Here is a 16,157-nt window from a genome sequence, read left to right as displayed (position 1 = left end):
TAGTCTCATTTCAAATGTCCCAAACAACAGGGTTCTGGTATTTCATTTGGAGACTGTTCCTCAGCCTAATAGATCACTCTAAAAGAAAGTCTTTCCTGATATTCAGCCTTAATTTTCCCTTTCTTAATTCCATTCCATTATTCTCCACTGAATAGGATAATCACAATAAATAAGTCTTCTGTGTTGGTATTTACATCTTTCAAATATGGATACACTGCTAGGATGGATTAAGTTCATTTTCCATGTCATTCATATCTTCCAATTTTCTAATCATCCCTTTCCCCTCTAGCTTGTTGATCATTTTTTTCTGATCGCACCTCAGGCCTATAATGAGTGAGTGTCACAATCTCATTGGATGAGGCTTCCCCTCTTTTTTTATTCATACCTCCTCCAGCTAGGACCAAGGGCAGTTTTGTGGCTTTTATTATGCACAAGGATGCTGGGAAGGGCTTGCTCCATCTCTCTCTCAAATGCAGTGGCTTGCACCAGTCTGACTGGGCATGTCATTCATAATGCCATTTCTGCCCTAATCTTCTGAGGTTTCCACTGAAAACAAGACTCCAGGGCTGGGAACCACTCTGATCTCTTCCACTGACAAGAATACAAAACTTCTCCAGGTATTACAAATGCTTACTGTCAGTGGTCTCTGTTTAAGCGTGACAGCTCTTGTTTTTTACCAATATCGTTGCTCTATTTCTACGGTATTTGGTAAAGGCACTCATGTTCCAGTACATTTTAGCTGAGCTACAAGATGTGTCCCTGGTTCTCCTCAAATAATAATACTAGCTGTTACATAACACTTTTCATCAGTAGATCTCAAAGCATTCTACAAAGAAGGTATCATTTTACAGATAAGGAAACAGGCACAGCAGGGTGTAGTGACTTATATGAGGTCACCCGGCAGGTCAGTGGCAGAGCTAAGACTACAAATCCACATCTCCAGAGTCACAATCCAGTGCTCTACCCACTAATCAGCACTACCGCTCTCATTAGCAGGGATGCAGATTCTGTTTCTTAGTAGGAAGTAAGTAGTCTTTGGTGCCCATAATGCTGCTCCTGAAGGTCAGGAATCAGTCTATAGAGAACATTTCTTACCTGAATAATTCTGCTGTCCCAAACCCCACACCATCATGAGTTCTCTCTAGTCCCTTTATGTTTCTGTGATTGCCAAAAGGCTATTTTTCAACCAGTCTTTTGTGGACACTTTACAGGTTGTGTTAATTTGCAGCCTGTGGAGTTACAGTAGAACAAGCTCTCTAACATAAGGAGACCTGTTGCAGATTATTGTATTTTACAGCCTATTGAATATGTGAAGAAAATGTGATTTAAGAAACCAAATGCACAGCCGAAATTCACTTATCCACACTAAGGGAAAGAAGACCCAGGCTAAGGTCTGCACACTAGCAAGTGCCTAGGGTGGAAAGTAGCACTCATATGATTAAAGACAAATTATAAGCACCTACCATAAGTACTTAAACATACCCACAAATCAATTGAGGGTGCAGGAAGTGAAGTGTGCCGCCATTGGCCATGGAACACATGATCTCACTCCCACTGGCCCATTCTGGAGACAGCAGTGGAGTCTCATGGATTCTACAGAATCAGAAATCCATTTTCAGGGCTGATTTGTGGGTTTGTGGTTGAGCAGAGTGCAGTTCAGCTAGGTTTTACATATGGCAATCTCAGTTTGCTTTGCTGTTGATATTGTTATGTAGAGGCAAGGTAGGTGTGGTAATATCTTTTATTGGACCAACTTCTGCTGATGGAAGGTACACGCTTTCGAGCTATGCAGAACTCTCCTGGGACCAACACAGCTCCAACGGTACTGCAAACAACATGGTTATGGTTGGATTGTCTAGCGTCACTTTGAACAGAGTTTGCTACTATACTTCTTAAATTAAAATACACTTAAATTGAATGATTTATAGTAGAATATATTGTCATGTCTCAGGCACTCATGTTTCTGGAATAGGAGATGGTTGTCTTAGGGTCACAGGCTCATATTTAAGCCATCATTTCTTACAAGAGAGTTTCTTTTACAGCTTCAAACCAGGTTGCAGTACTAACACTGTCATACTGAGGGTCACACTGATTTACATATGTCCTTAGATAGATACTAGCTTGCTGTCAGTTTTAATCTTACTCAGTTTGCAGTTGCATTTGATCTGGTTCACTAAGGGATATTTTGGGAGTGTCCAGAACACCAGGTCTGCTTGGCTAGTCTGATGCAATCACAAATTAATTTAATTCTGTTTTACCTAATGCCAAATCCAGCTGTAGCATGATTGTGTGATGCAGCTGATATTTTGGAAATGATTATTGTATTGTCTCAGTGCTTGGCTGAAATTCAGTTCTGAGAGTAACAAAACCATTTAAAAATTAATTTTGATAAAACCGAAGATATCCTCAGCAGACTAAATATACTTGCCTGCACACCATTTTGACAGCTGTGATTTTCCCTAAATGATCTGGTCATCCTGTAATTTGTAGTGACTTCTATTGAGGCTCAAACTGATTAACAGTAAAAAAATGCTTATTTGCATGGGGAAAATAGATCATTCCCCTTAGCAAACTAGTTACAGAACTTCACAAATTCTGATTTCCTTAGGATCTGTGGAATTTTCCATATGCATTGCAAAAGGATAATTAGTCATTACTACTCACTTTCTTAGGCCTGGTCTACACTAACCCCCCAATTCGAACTAAGGTATACCTTAGTTCGAACTTACCGCGGTCCAGACAGGGCAGGCAGGCTCCCCCATTGACTCCACGTACTCCTCGCGCCGAGCAGGATTACCGGAGTCGACGGGGAGCACTTCTGGGTTCGATTTATCGTGTCCAGATAAGACGCGATAAATCGAACCCAGAAGTTCAATTGCCTGCCGCCAAACCAGCGCGTAAGTATAGACAAGCCCTTAGGTTGAGTGAGTTGATGTAGAAGCGCAGGAGGAATGCATTATAGCTTTTGTCCTCTTCCCTTCTTTTCTCTTCCCCCTCTCATTTCCCCCCCTTTCTCCTGCCCTTCATTCTTCCCTACCTCTTTTTATCATCCTTCTTTCATTAGTTTGCTTCTATATAGACCCACACACCGTGAAAGAGAGGGAAAGGATTTGTGAAATGGGAAAAGGGAGAAATAGTCTGAAATAAATAATATGAAATTCAGGAAGGTCAAATGCAAAGTACTCCACTTAGGAAGGAATCAATCAATCGCACAAATGCAAAATGATTGCAGAAAAGGATCTGGAGTTTACAGTGGATCTCAATGAGTCAATAAAGTAATATTCTTGCAGAAAAAAAACATAATTCTGGGATGTATTAGCAGGAATGTTGTAAGCAAGACACAAGAAGTAATTCTTCTACACTATTCAGCACTGATGAGACCTCAACTGGAGTATTGTGACCAGTTCCAATAGCCACATTTCAGGAAAGATATGGACAAATTGGAGAAAGTCCAGATGAACACAACAAAAATTATTAAAGGTGTAGAAAACATGACCTATGAGGAAAGATTGAAAAAAATGGGTTTGTTTAGTCTGGAGGGGGAGATAAGTCTTCAAGGCTGTAAAAAGTTGTTATAAAGAGGAGGGTGATAAATGGTTCTTCTTAACCACTGAGGACAGAAGTAGTAATGGGTTTAAATGGTAGCATGGGAGATTTAGGTTAAACATTAGGAAAAGCTTCCTGACTGTCAGGGTAGTTAAGTACTGGAACAAATTACCTTGGGAAGTTGTGGAATCTCTGTCATTAGAGGTTTTGAAGGATATGGTCTACATAATACTTAGCCCTGCCTCAGTGCAAGGGACTGGATAAAATGACATATCAAGGTCCCTTCCCAATCCTAAATGTCTATGATTCTATGTTGTAGGAGACGACTTTAAATGAAGTGGGCAATTAAAGGTTAGCAGCCAGTAACATGTGTGACAATGTTGTAATGAGCCATAAAACAAGCCTCTCTTTAATTCCATGGTTTTTAGTGTCCAGCAAAGTTATGAATTTAGGCTCCCTGGCTCGTTGTTTGAAAGCGTTGTGCAGGTTTCCCTTGAGGATGAGGACTGATAGCTCAGATATAGAGTGATTGCTCTGTGAAAAGTGTTCCCCCACAGGTGATATGGTATGTTTTTGTCATTTCTCATTTTTCATTTTTCTCTGTGAGTTTATTTGAGAGCATAGTGATTGTCTGGTTTCACACACATTGTTATTGGGGCATTTAGTGCACTGGATGAGGTACACCATGTGTTGTGATAGGCATGTGTAGGACTCATGGATTTTGAAAGGGGTAGTGTGTGAGGTATTGAACATCGCAGCAGTGGACATATGTCTGCAGGTTTTGCATCTGTTGTTCTGGCAGGGTCTGGTGCCACTTTCAGTTGCTATGTCCTTACTTCTGATGCTTGGAGAGATTGTAGGGTTGTTTGAAAACCAGAAGAGGGGTTCAGAAAAGATTTGTTTCAGGATGTGATCCTCATCAAATATGGGTTGTAATTTTGTGATTATACCTTGTATGGTTTCTAGTGTGGGGTGGTAGGTGGCAACTATGGTTGTGCGGTCAGTGGGATTTTTGTTATTGTTTTTTAATTGAAGCAAGTTCTCCTGGAGTATTTGGGTGGCCCATTCCATGATGTGATCTACTTCTCTGGTGGAGTGTCCTTGCTTGGTGAAGATGGTTTAAATGTGTTTAGGTATGTGTCCCAGACTTTTTCTGAGCAAATTCTGTGGTACCTGAATGTCTGGCTGTAGATAAGTTTTCTTGGTGCGTCCGGGTGGTTGCTGGATCCGTGGAGGTAAGTGTGGTAGACCATGGGTTTCTTGTATATAGTTGTTTGTAGGGTTCCATTTTTGAAGCTGATTGTGGAGTCCAGTAAGTTGGTGCTGGTGTGGGAATGTGCTAGAGAGAGTTTAATAGATGGGGGGTGGCTGTTGAAGTTGTGGTAGAGGGAATTTAGGTCATCTTACCAGAGGATGGAAATATCATCAATGTATCTCAGGTATATCATGGGTTTTGTATGTATTTTCCAGAAATTCTTCTTTGAGGTGGCCCGTGAAGAGATTGGCATATTGGGAAGCCATCCTTGTACCCATGACAGTTCCCATCATTTCGATAAAGTGTTTGTTATTTAAAGTAAGGTTGTTGTGGGTGAAGATTAAATGGATGAGTTTGGCAATGTGTTTGGGGTAGATTTCTGAGCATTGTTAATTATCTTGTAGGCATTTGAAGCAGGCAGCAATGCTATCATGGTGAGGGACACTGGTGAAAAGGGAGGTGACATCCATGGTGGCAAGGATGGTATTCTGAGGGAGGTTGTTAATGTTACAGAGTTTCTGGAGGAAATCAGTGTGTCCTGGAGGAATCTGACCCTTTGTTCGCTGAGTGGTTTGAGGACCATTTCTTTGAGTCCTGGTATTCCTTCAATAAAAGTATGATGGATCTGCCTGGATTGCCTTGTTTGTGTATCTTGGGAAGCATGCAGAAGGTTTCTGGGATGAATTTGAGGGATATGAGATTGTAGTTTTCATTAGCATTCTTTGGGGAAGGATTTGATGGTATTTTTAAATTCTTGTGTGTATTTTGGTGTGCGGTCATCTTTGAGTTCTTTATAGTAAATGGTGATGAAGAGTTGTCTGTTTGCCTCATTGACATAGTCATCAAGATTAAGGGCTACAATGGTGTCCCCTTTGTCTGCTGGTTTGATCACTATCTGGTGGCTGGATTTCAGGGACTGCATAGTTATCCCTGTGGTGGTGGAGAGATTATTGTGGATGTAATTCACAGTTGATTTTTTTTTCCTGAAGCAACCAGTGTAATGGTCCAGTGTGTGGTTTTGCCCACTGAGCAGCATCCACTGAGCAGCATCCAGTGAGAGGATTCTTTTTTTCTTATGACTGTTGGTGGGTGTGAGGGGCTACACTTACCACTTGTGAGTGCCTCCTATTGGTTGGGTGTGGTGCTGCAATCTTTTCCTGCTTCTGGACCCCCCATAGGTCCAACCTCATTATGCCAACCTCATTATGCAGCCTTCAGTGGCTCGGCTTAACCCTTTTCAGTGTAGCAAAAGTCCTACACTATAGCAAAAGGTCCTATCTGCCCTCACCAGGGTCTTCAGCCCCATCTCTAGGCTGTTTGAGTCTAGCTTCTCTCAGGCATTTAGTAAAAGGACCAGATGGAACTGCCGATCAGCCCTCACCATGGTCCTCAGCCTTATCTCTGAGCCCTTTAAATCTAGCTCCTTTTCTTGGGTTTTTAAACTAGCCGTGTCCCCTTTCTGGGGCTTAGACTACTCCAGCACTGGCTGTTGGGGGGACCCAGGCCTACCCACTATTCTGGGTCCCAATTCAGGGACCCTATATACAGCAGCTACATACCCCTGCCTCCAGTTTGCTGCTCCTATTCCCTATGCCTTTTTCCACATAACCCCTTTCCGTTCACCTATTACCTTATTGTTACAGTTGCCAGGTCCTCTCGTTCCCAGGGCCAGTATATCAGCACATTGAGCTCCTCTGGCTTGAGCAGAGCACCCTTCCTTTCTCCTCTGGTCCCAGCCAGGAACTGACCTGCTCAGGCCCTGCAGCTTCTTTTATCTGAGCCTACTGGGCTCTGATTGGCAGCTTCCGCAATGACCATCTAGGCAGTCCTGGAGGACGCACCTCTGCTGCTCCTTCCTGGGGCGGAGTGAAGTAGAACTGCAGGGCCTCCATCAGGGGGCCTCAAAAGGCCAGGTAAACCTCATCCCAGTAGGGATGTGGTAGTTATGGGTAGTGTCCTCTTTGTTGTGAAAGAATTTGAGGTGAAGTCAACAGAAAAATTCTAATTCTCCACATGTTAGTAGGTTACTAAGGTTCTGAGATGGGGCAGAAATTCAGAAATTCAGTCCCTTGGAGAGTACATATACTTCAGTTTAAGTTTAAGATAGTCTTGACAGGTTGATGATGTTGGAGTATCATGTAGTGTCAATGCGGTGGGCCCTGGTGTCGTGGTTTCTCCCAGAAGTGGTGTTCTGTTCATTGTGGAGTTGTTGTACTTGGTTCCACTTTTTTGTTTTTGTTTGGAATGGCAACAAACAATTATATCCCATACTTAATAGGGGCCACATCCTGAAAGAAATCTTTTCTGAACCCCCTTTTTCTGGCCTTCTAACAACCCCACAACCTCGCCAAGCTCATTATCGGATATATCCTCCTCACAGACCAGGACACACCAACTCAAAGTGTCACTAGACCCCGCCAGAACAACAGATGTAAAACCTGCATACATATCTCCACAACTATGATGATCAACACCTCCCCAAAACACCTTCAAGGTCCTACATGTCTATCATAACGTGTGGTGTACCTCATGTAGTGCATCAAATGCCCCAACAACTATGTGGCTAAACCAGACAATCACTACGCTTTCAAATGAACTCACACAGAGAAATGATAAAACACAAAATACCTTATCACCTTTGGGGGAACACTTTTCATACAATGATCACTCTATATCTGAGCTATCAGTCCTCATCCTCAAAGGAAACCTGCACATCTTCAAAAGATGACCATGGGAACTTAAATTCATAACTCTGCTGGACACTAAAAACCAAGCATGTAACAGAGACATTGGTGTTATGGCTCCTTACAACAATTTGTCACACACTGTACTGCCTGCTAACCCTTAACTGTCCACTTTATTTTAAGTGGTCTCCTACAGTATGTGTGAACCCTTTATGCTTAACAATCTGTCCCATCTTGTATTTAGCTTGGACACTCTGGTTACCTTCTCCAGACCTGAAGAACTTTTTGATGCTCAAAAGCTTGTTCCTTTTCTCCAGCAGAAGTTGGTCCAATAAAAGATATTGCTTCACCTACCTTGTCTCCCTCATATCCTGGCACCAACACAACTACAACACTGCAGTAGACTTGATTTACATTCCATGCAGCGAATGCACAATGCAGTAGTTAGGGTTTCAACACTCACCTAGTTACCTATCATGCCAGCTCACATTTTCTCAGCTTCTTGATTGGTGACCTGTCAGACACTAGATAGATTGTTAGATTTATTTTTAAATTCGGTCCGCCATAGGTTCTGCTTATTTAAGTGGTTTATTGATTCTCCGCTGTCCCGAATAGATCCTTTGCTTCGCTAACTCTGGATTATTATCCAGCCCAGCCAGAAATATTTTTCTGTATTCCTTGAAGTCAATGCCATTGCCTCCTTATGCTCTGTATGCATCCGAAGAAGTGGGCTGTAGTCCACGAAAGCTTATGCTCTAATAAATTTGTTAGTCTCTAAGGTGCCACAAGTACTCCTGTTCTTATTGCCTCCTTAGTCTCTGAAGTTCCTTGCAGAAAGGATTTAAATGTTTTATTCTTAAATATTTTAGATTCATAGATTAATTTGATCTGGTTTTTTTCCTTGTCACTGAACGTCACCTTGATTCAACATTAAACCTGGACCCTGACCTGCATAGGCAGACACTTACACCCTCATGCAGTCCCACTGAAGCTCTTTACATGGAAGGGTTCTATCCATGGGTATCTGATTTACAGGATTAGAGTCCCGTGCTTCATTCATTCCACTTGTTGCCAACTAACTGCTAGGTGAAACTCAGTATGCTAGTTAATATATATATGCCCCTCAGTGCTCTAGTCCCATGCTACCTTAAGGGTCTGCCTTCCTAGCTCTGACTCACCATGTGATTTATGTTTATGAGGTGCACTAGAATGTTATGTGCCAAGTATGGACACTGAGTAGATAGCCCATACCTCTGACATTCACTCCCTACATATTGAGCACAAGGGTGACCACTTCTGGAAAGAACTGGATGAAACACCTCACCAACTGCCCAGGCCTTCACAGTTGATTAAATCCTGATTTCCTGGTGGACTGGCAGAGTAACAAGCACCAGGGAGACAATGGTGTTCAGATTCCCTACTGAGATCTTAAAAGTCTGAACTTAAGCCCTGCAATGTTCCCAGATACTATGATGATGGTCATCAAAAATAAATGTGTGTAATATTAATAATTGCTGCATTAACTATGTTGTACTATATTAGTCTATTATATGTTATTAAAACATAAGGGCTCTCTAGTCCCAGATAGAGTGACACTCAGCTCATAATCCTGTAGGATCCTTTACTCAAATTTTATTTGGTTCTGTCACTTTTCTTCTTTGCCCCTCAGTGTGTATTTTTTAAATGAGTTTAATCTGCATGTGATTTAATACAGTCACTGATACTAAGATGAACTGCACATTGGTTTACGATCTGTATTTTTAATTGATTAGGTCTTTAGAACATCAACTGAAGTCATGTCAGCCTCTTGTGTTTGTATTTAGCATGTTATCTCTCTTTTACAGCGTACCCACATTGGGTGGAGAAGCTTAACAATACTCAGTTAGACAGTGGAGAGCAGCTCCGATGGGAATGCAAAGCCACTGGAAAGCCACGACCCACCTATCATTGGCTGAAGAATGGAGTCCCTCTTTGGGCACAGGTATAGTGCTCAATAAGCCACCAGTAGATTGTAGTTTCCTCTTTAATTCAGAGAAAGTGAGCTGGGAAAAAAGTGCTGAAGAGGAAATGCTTCAGAAAGGAGATTTATCTTTTTCTATTAATATTTAAAGCCTTGGATAATGTAGCACCAGTTTTCCTGGGGGTCTGTCTGTTGAACTATGTCAAAGTATGTGATAGCAGGTGAGCTGGAAATTCTCACTCTCTAGCTGTAATACAAACAGGATAGCAGGCAGGGCCTTTTTTATTCAGAATCCATGACTGAAATATTCTCTCCCTTACTATCAGTAAACTAGTGATATCCTTCTGAGCAAGACTGGGCAACTTTTGTTTGTTTCTGCTTTTGATTATGGTGTTTATGGTTGAGTTGTTTATTATATCTTTCTGAGTATTTGTGTATAGGGTCATATTGTAAATGGCCCTTGTATGGCTGAGCAAAAAAGTGGACCTGCTCCTTAATGTGTAAGTTACACCAGGGTAGAGTCCATAAACTCAGACTCCCTTAAACATCACCAGCTACATGTGTGTTAAATATGACATGGTATATTCTTATTATAGATCTCATGTTCCTCAGCATTAATGCACTAATACAAAGTGTGGCTTTTTCTAAATAGCCATGTCTGATTTTTGCATCTGTAAATATCTGATGGTTTAATAACTCTTCTGTGAAAAGCAAAGTCCCCACCTCTCCTACCAATATCATTGGCCCGTTCCATCTGGGAATTCCAGGTTCTTACTGCACTGATCTTACAAGTTTTAAAATAAGGTCTATTTTAGAGTGTTTCTCTATGCAAACGGCCAACATTGGCATGGTCTGGATTTTGTTTTTTATTTCTTTCAACTGAGTCATCACCTCATCTCACGTTGTTTTATTGTTATGCAGCATGTTTCTATTCCTTTCTAGCCTCCAAATACTGAGAGCAGTAAAAAAAAAGTGTTTGTAGACTCTCTTCATGCATTGCCAGATTAAAACAAAATTGTTCAATTCTGGTAGAAAATGTCTCCATTTGTTAATGAATTCATAGAATGGATTTATGAATATAAAAGATGTGCTATGCCTTTCTTTTCAGTGAATGCTTCATCTATCTGTGAAAATCGACCAATTATGAAAACAATGAGAGAGCAAACATATAAGGCAGTTTATTTTTGTCATCCTGAGGCACTGCAAACAAGTTTATATGCCTTAGCTTTTCCATATCTGCCTTTCTCCCCCCCCCCCAACTTTAATTTCTGTGCTTTTGTGGTCTTGAGATTTTCCAAACAGCCAATACAGACTTTGCAAATTGCATTTCAACTTGAAACTTGGATCTCAAAAAAGAGAGGGGTATTGATTAATCCCATATACATTTTCAAATGCTATTTTATTAATATATTTTAACTCACACTAATAGTCTTTAGTAATGAAACTGAAGAATGTATTGCACCAGCTCCAATTATTCATCATACAGCCACATGCAGTGCAAATTTCCCTACACAGCTGTCAGTGCACCTTGCTTCTGACCTTCAGCAATTATTTTCTATTAATAGGCCTTCAGATGAGATGCTGCAATTAATACAAAGGCAACTTGATCCTGTTACCCTTACTCACATGAGTAGTCTTGTATGAAAATAGTGCCATTCCTGCCAATGAAACTACTCATGTGCATAACTAAGTATTGCAGATTTGGGCTAGTAACGTGTTAGATTATATGGTGGGTTTGGTATGTAAACAAACATTCACTATGGACTCCTTTGAGACCAGCAAACACATTTCCCTTGTGACCTAAACTACATCTGAACCCTGGTTCCTTAGCTAGGAAGGTAACTCATTGCTGCAGGTTGGCAGAGTACTCTTTGCTGAACCATTTTTAAAAAGCAAGTTGGTGTAGTGGATCATGGGAAAAAACAATGCTCAGGGATGTTGCATTTACAGTTAAATAAAATAACCCAGAGGAAAATTCATTTTGTGGTCTTTTCAGGGCCCAAAATATTTTATGTTTCTCATTAACTGAAGAACAAAAGGAAGTAATCCAAAATATTCACTCTAGTAAATTGCTAAATTATATTTTAACCATATTGATTTATTTTATCATTTTATTTTACTTTATTGTTCCCTTGCCTAAAACTAAGAACCCAGCAAATCCACTTCATTTGTTTGCTTTTGTAGAATTATTTTTTTCATTCCATTACAGAGCAGGGTTGAGATGGTTAATGGTGTACTGATGATCCACAGTGTGAATCTCTCAGATGCTGGAATGTACCAATGCTTAGCAGAAAATAAATACGGAACCATTTATGCCAGTGCTGAGCTGAAGATTTTAGGTGAGTAATGTCTGAACAGAACAGGATTGCTCTCATCTTTCTTTTTGATAATTACATGGCTCCATGGTCTGTCATGATAAAGAAAGAGATCCTACATCTCCAACCTTAGCAGAATTGGATAAAAGCAGTATAATTAATTTGGCTGGGTTCCTCTTTTCCTCTTTCTTTTATTCATGTGTGAGTGTGTCCTTGGTTGCCTAGGGGTTCACAAGTACTTTTGCTACCAGAATGATATATTTTTGAAACTCCTCCTTCAGTTATTCTTAGTGATTTCTTCTCACCTAACACCAAATTTTCTGTATGGGACAATGTGCAGTGGGGAAATACTAACTGTATGTTCAAATGCATAACCAAATCCCCCGACACACACATACATTTTCACCCCCTCTAATCTGTGAAAACAAGCCCAAGAACAAAAACCCTTTTACATCAAGAATTGAAAAAAACCTGAAGTTACTAAAATAAATAAATAATAATAATAATATCACATATCCCATGGACAAAACTAAAATTAAAATCTGTTTATCTTTCATTGCATCTCATTGTTTGAGAATAAAACCCCCATTCAGGAAGGTACTGAATCATGCGCTTTATTTTAAGCATATCAGTATTGCCACTGAAATCACCAAGACTATTCTCATGCTTAAAGTTAGGCATATGCTTATGTGTCTCCCAGAATCAAGGCCTTATACCTTATCTGGTCTCTGTTGGGAAATGTTGGTTGGTGATATTTCATATTTACAAGATTTAGAAAGGAAAAAATAAACCAAGAAACTCCAATGTGAGCCTTGGCAAATCTGTCTTTCCTATGCTTATGGCATTGGTTAAAGCACAGTAGCATAATGGACTCAATGATAATAGTGATGGGAGAATTTCAAAGGGTTCAGTTTAAATAAGCACACAAAGTTCCCCTGTTTCCTGATCCCATAAAAAAAAATGAGGACACATGAGTCCACCTATGCAGTGCCTATTTTCAGTATCTGGGGGCCATTGGCCTTCTCTGCATTAACCAAACCTTGTGAATCAGAAAAACTGGGCTGGAAAGTTGAGAGATTGTTCTTGTAAACTCTTGCTCATGTAAGTAGTCCCACAGGAAACAGTGGAATAGGATTGTTCATGTGAATAAGGGATTTTAGGATTGGGCACCTCATAAGAATAGGCTGACGCAAGCTGTTCACACTATTTCCGACTCCAGATGGGTCATAAATGCTCTCTCGAGCTAATCCAACAATTCTGCTTCAAGGCCCTGTTGGTATCAGAGAGTACAGAACTATGTGATGGAAAATAACTTAGAAAAAGAGTTTGGTATGGGGTCAGTCCCAATTTAAAGTAAATATTTGAGTGGAGTGAGGAATTGTGCAGGATTCTGAGACACCTTTGATTACCGAGGGCAGATACCTAACTGCTGACCCAAGGTCATATTTTCACAGCTAGTTCCTCAAATGTTTCTTCATACCCACAAATTCCATTCCATAGCCAGGGCCCCTCTTCTCAGAATGCCCTGCCCCAAGAGTTTTAGTTGAGGTTCAGTCAGCTGCAGGGTCCCTGTTCATTGCAATGTTCCCATGCTATGGCATTTTCAGTGTGCATTTTCATTGTTTAACATGTACTCTAATATATCTCTGTGTTTGTTGTTATATAGTGAATGCAACATGTCCAGTATAATCCTACTGTAGTAACCTTAAACTTTTCATATCATGACTTTCTGTGCAGCCATAATAATGGATTAACCTAGTAGTTGCATTTCCTTTCTGGATTTTTTTTATAAAGCAAACAAAACAAATGGAATTGTCCATTTTTAATAATGTTATCATTAAAATTGTCCAAAATAAGGCTTTGAAACTCATACATTGTTGAGAAATGGGTGGGGAGGGTTAGGAGGGGGGGGACACATGAGCTATCACTTTTGCTGGTGAGTGAATTTTTTGCAAGGCTAGATTAACAGGTACACAGACCCATGGAATTACAAAGGGATGGCTGAACCTTCACATTGTAAAATTACCATAAATTAGAGTCAAACTGTAATACCCTTACTTGCATTGTTTAGTACCTTACCCTTCAGATAGACCCATTTAAATCAATGGAACTGTTCAAGGAGTAGGGTACTACTCAACACATAAAAAGGGCACTCAATTGGGCTATTCATTTTAAAAATATCTCTGAATTTGAAAAAAAAAATGCAGCCAAAATTGTAAACATCTTAAAATAAATTATTTTAAAACAATGAAATCCTTCCAGAAAACTAGAAACATATTCTCAATTTTACACAGCTGGCTTTCAGGAAGGAAAAAAAGGCAAAACATATAAAAAACCCATCAACAAACTCTTTGTAACAGCTAACAGTATTTAACAGCTTTGGGTGGATTTGTGGAATTTAAAATATACTAATAGTTTTAGCTAATGACTGTAATAAAGGTATTTAATTTTATTGTTGATTTCTCCAGACTTTCTCTAAAGCTGCTAGATTGCACAAGTAATCTAATTTTAGTACATTGATATGAACGACTTCTTATTAACTGATAGGTTGATTAAATTCTAGTCTTGCCATTGGAATTGAATGCTGGTTTAATGGCATTTTTTGTATACATGCCATATGATCTGTATTATAATAGATTCCTAACAAAAAAGTGAAAATGGATGATGAACCATCTGTTAGAATTCATTGAAATGGAAGGCTCTGATTGTTCTCTATAGAACTAACATATTTCTTTTTAACAGCCTCAGCTCCCACTTTTGCACTAAATCAGATGAAGAAAACTATAATTATTACCAGAGGCCAAGAAGTTGTCATTGAGTGCAAACCACAAGCCTCTCCAAAACCAACCATCACTTGGAAGAAAGGAGACAAAGCAGTAAGAGAGAATAAGAGGTCAGAAGTCTCTTCAGTAAACTAAGTATTAATGCAGTTACATTTATTACTGTGGTTTCATATGGAAAGTACAGCAAGTGACAAGAGGCACACACACGCTATGTATGTACAAGAGTGCATGTATAGTAGTTACTAGACAAGCTGATTAGTTTGACAGTAGTGAAATTATCTTCCCTATAGCGGATGGACATTGTTATTAACTTTGGGATCAATGCTCTGGTGGTTTAAACAATGATGCAGAAAAGGCTAAAAATTGTTTCCGTTTTTGTTTATTCCTTGTTCTTCATTTTAGACATGCTGCATTTATGATGCTACACATCTTGTGGTTCAGGAGATGAAAAGTCTGTAGGCTGTCATTCCTGTAGTGATGACATGAGAACATCACATTGGTTTAAGATAGTTTTACAAGGGACCCAAGCTAAGCTTGACAGCTTGTTGTCTATGGGGTCCTGTCCAAGGGTGCTTTGAAAAACATTGCACAGAACAACAATACAGTTATACAACAAGATTAAAGTGCATAGTAAATCATTTTGTTACTTAAGGGCACATCTGTTTAACAGGCTCTCTTTGATTAAGTAAATTCTGTCCAACTCTGTACTTTAAACACAGTTAAAGTAGCTGCAGGTCAGATGCCAACTTCAATTGCGTTACACAAAAAAATACTACTAAACATTAGAGCAGTTTTGCCAGGCTGGACATGGACTTTAAGAATACACTGTATCTTCGTATCTTCTTTCTTGTAACGTTACATGAATGGACCACTTAAACTGACTTGTATGGCATTACTCTGAAGGATAAAAGCAAGGTCTTTTTGTGCATTTATATAATACTGATGAAAGTCATACAGTGCATCTATTTTGGTCAGCTGTGAAAGGTGAAAGTTATCTTGTTTGATCTTTACAAATGGCAATTTAGTTTCATGTTGTTTGTTTTGTTCTGAAAAAGAAAAAGGACAATATTTCATATGATTTTAATTCCTTTTGGAAAGATAAGGCAATGTATGACATCAACTATTTTACCCATTAGTTTATAGATGTGGTTCTGTAATGGTATATTTTGATAATGTGGGTGTGTAGATATAGGTAAGTTATAAGGCTGATATTAACCATATCAAGCACTACTGATAATGATAGCTGTCTGCCATTCTTCGATGAACTTCTGTAGTGATCAAAATGATAGAGACTTTTGTTTAGCCTGGATCTGTAAAAGCTGACTATTTACTGTTATTAAGCTTCTGTGGTTATTCAGACCATTTTAATCGAACACTTCTTTGTGTCCTGCCAGCTGATGTCTGCTGGTGACAAGAGACAGTCCAGAGCTAACAGAAATGCCTTTGATTCAACTCAGTTTCATTATTTTTTTAATAATAGCACAAAACCAAGATGTAGACTATAGTTCTGTAGGATGTAGACAGAGGTCTATAGTTAATTATTTGAAATTCCTAAACACAATGGCTGATCTGATCCCTTTGTCCCTGCAATATAGTAAAGACTTTGATGGTATA

General features: G+C 39.5%; 1 protein-coding gene across 6 annotated transcripts in view; it reads left to right on the top strand.

Annotated features, from left to right (window-relative positions):
* CNTN5 (contactin 5) overlaps positions 1 to 16,157 on the top strand; it is a 1,008,853-nt gene that overhangs the window by 816,520 nt on the left and 176,176 nt on the right. For all 6 annotated transcript variants that reach the window (XM_008178633.4, XM_008178637.4, XM_008178631.4 and 3 more), the window contains 3 exons: positions 9,330 to 9,466; positions 11,655 to 11,784; positions 14,503 to 14,653. In XM_008178633.4, the coding sequence (XP_008176855.2) occupies positions 9,330 to 9,466; positions 11,655 to 11,784; positions 14,503 to 14,653 (418 nt within the window). The remainder of the gene's footprint in view (positions 1 to 9,329; positions 9,467 to 11,654; positions 11,785 to 14,502; positions 14,654 to 16,157) is intronic.

This window comes from Chrysemys picta, chromosome 1, assembly GCF_011386835.1.
Source record: "Chrysemys picta bellii isolate R12L10 chromosome 1, ASM1138683v2, whole genome shotgun sequence".
Lineage (NCBI taxonomy): Eukaryota > Metazoa > Chordata > Testudines > Emydidae > Chrysemys > Chrysemys picta.
The sequence above is the reverse complement of the archived record's forward strand: the minus strand, read 5'-3'. Positions and strand labels throughout refer to the sequence as shown.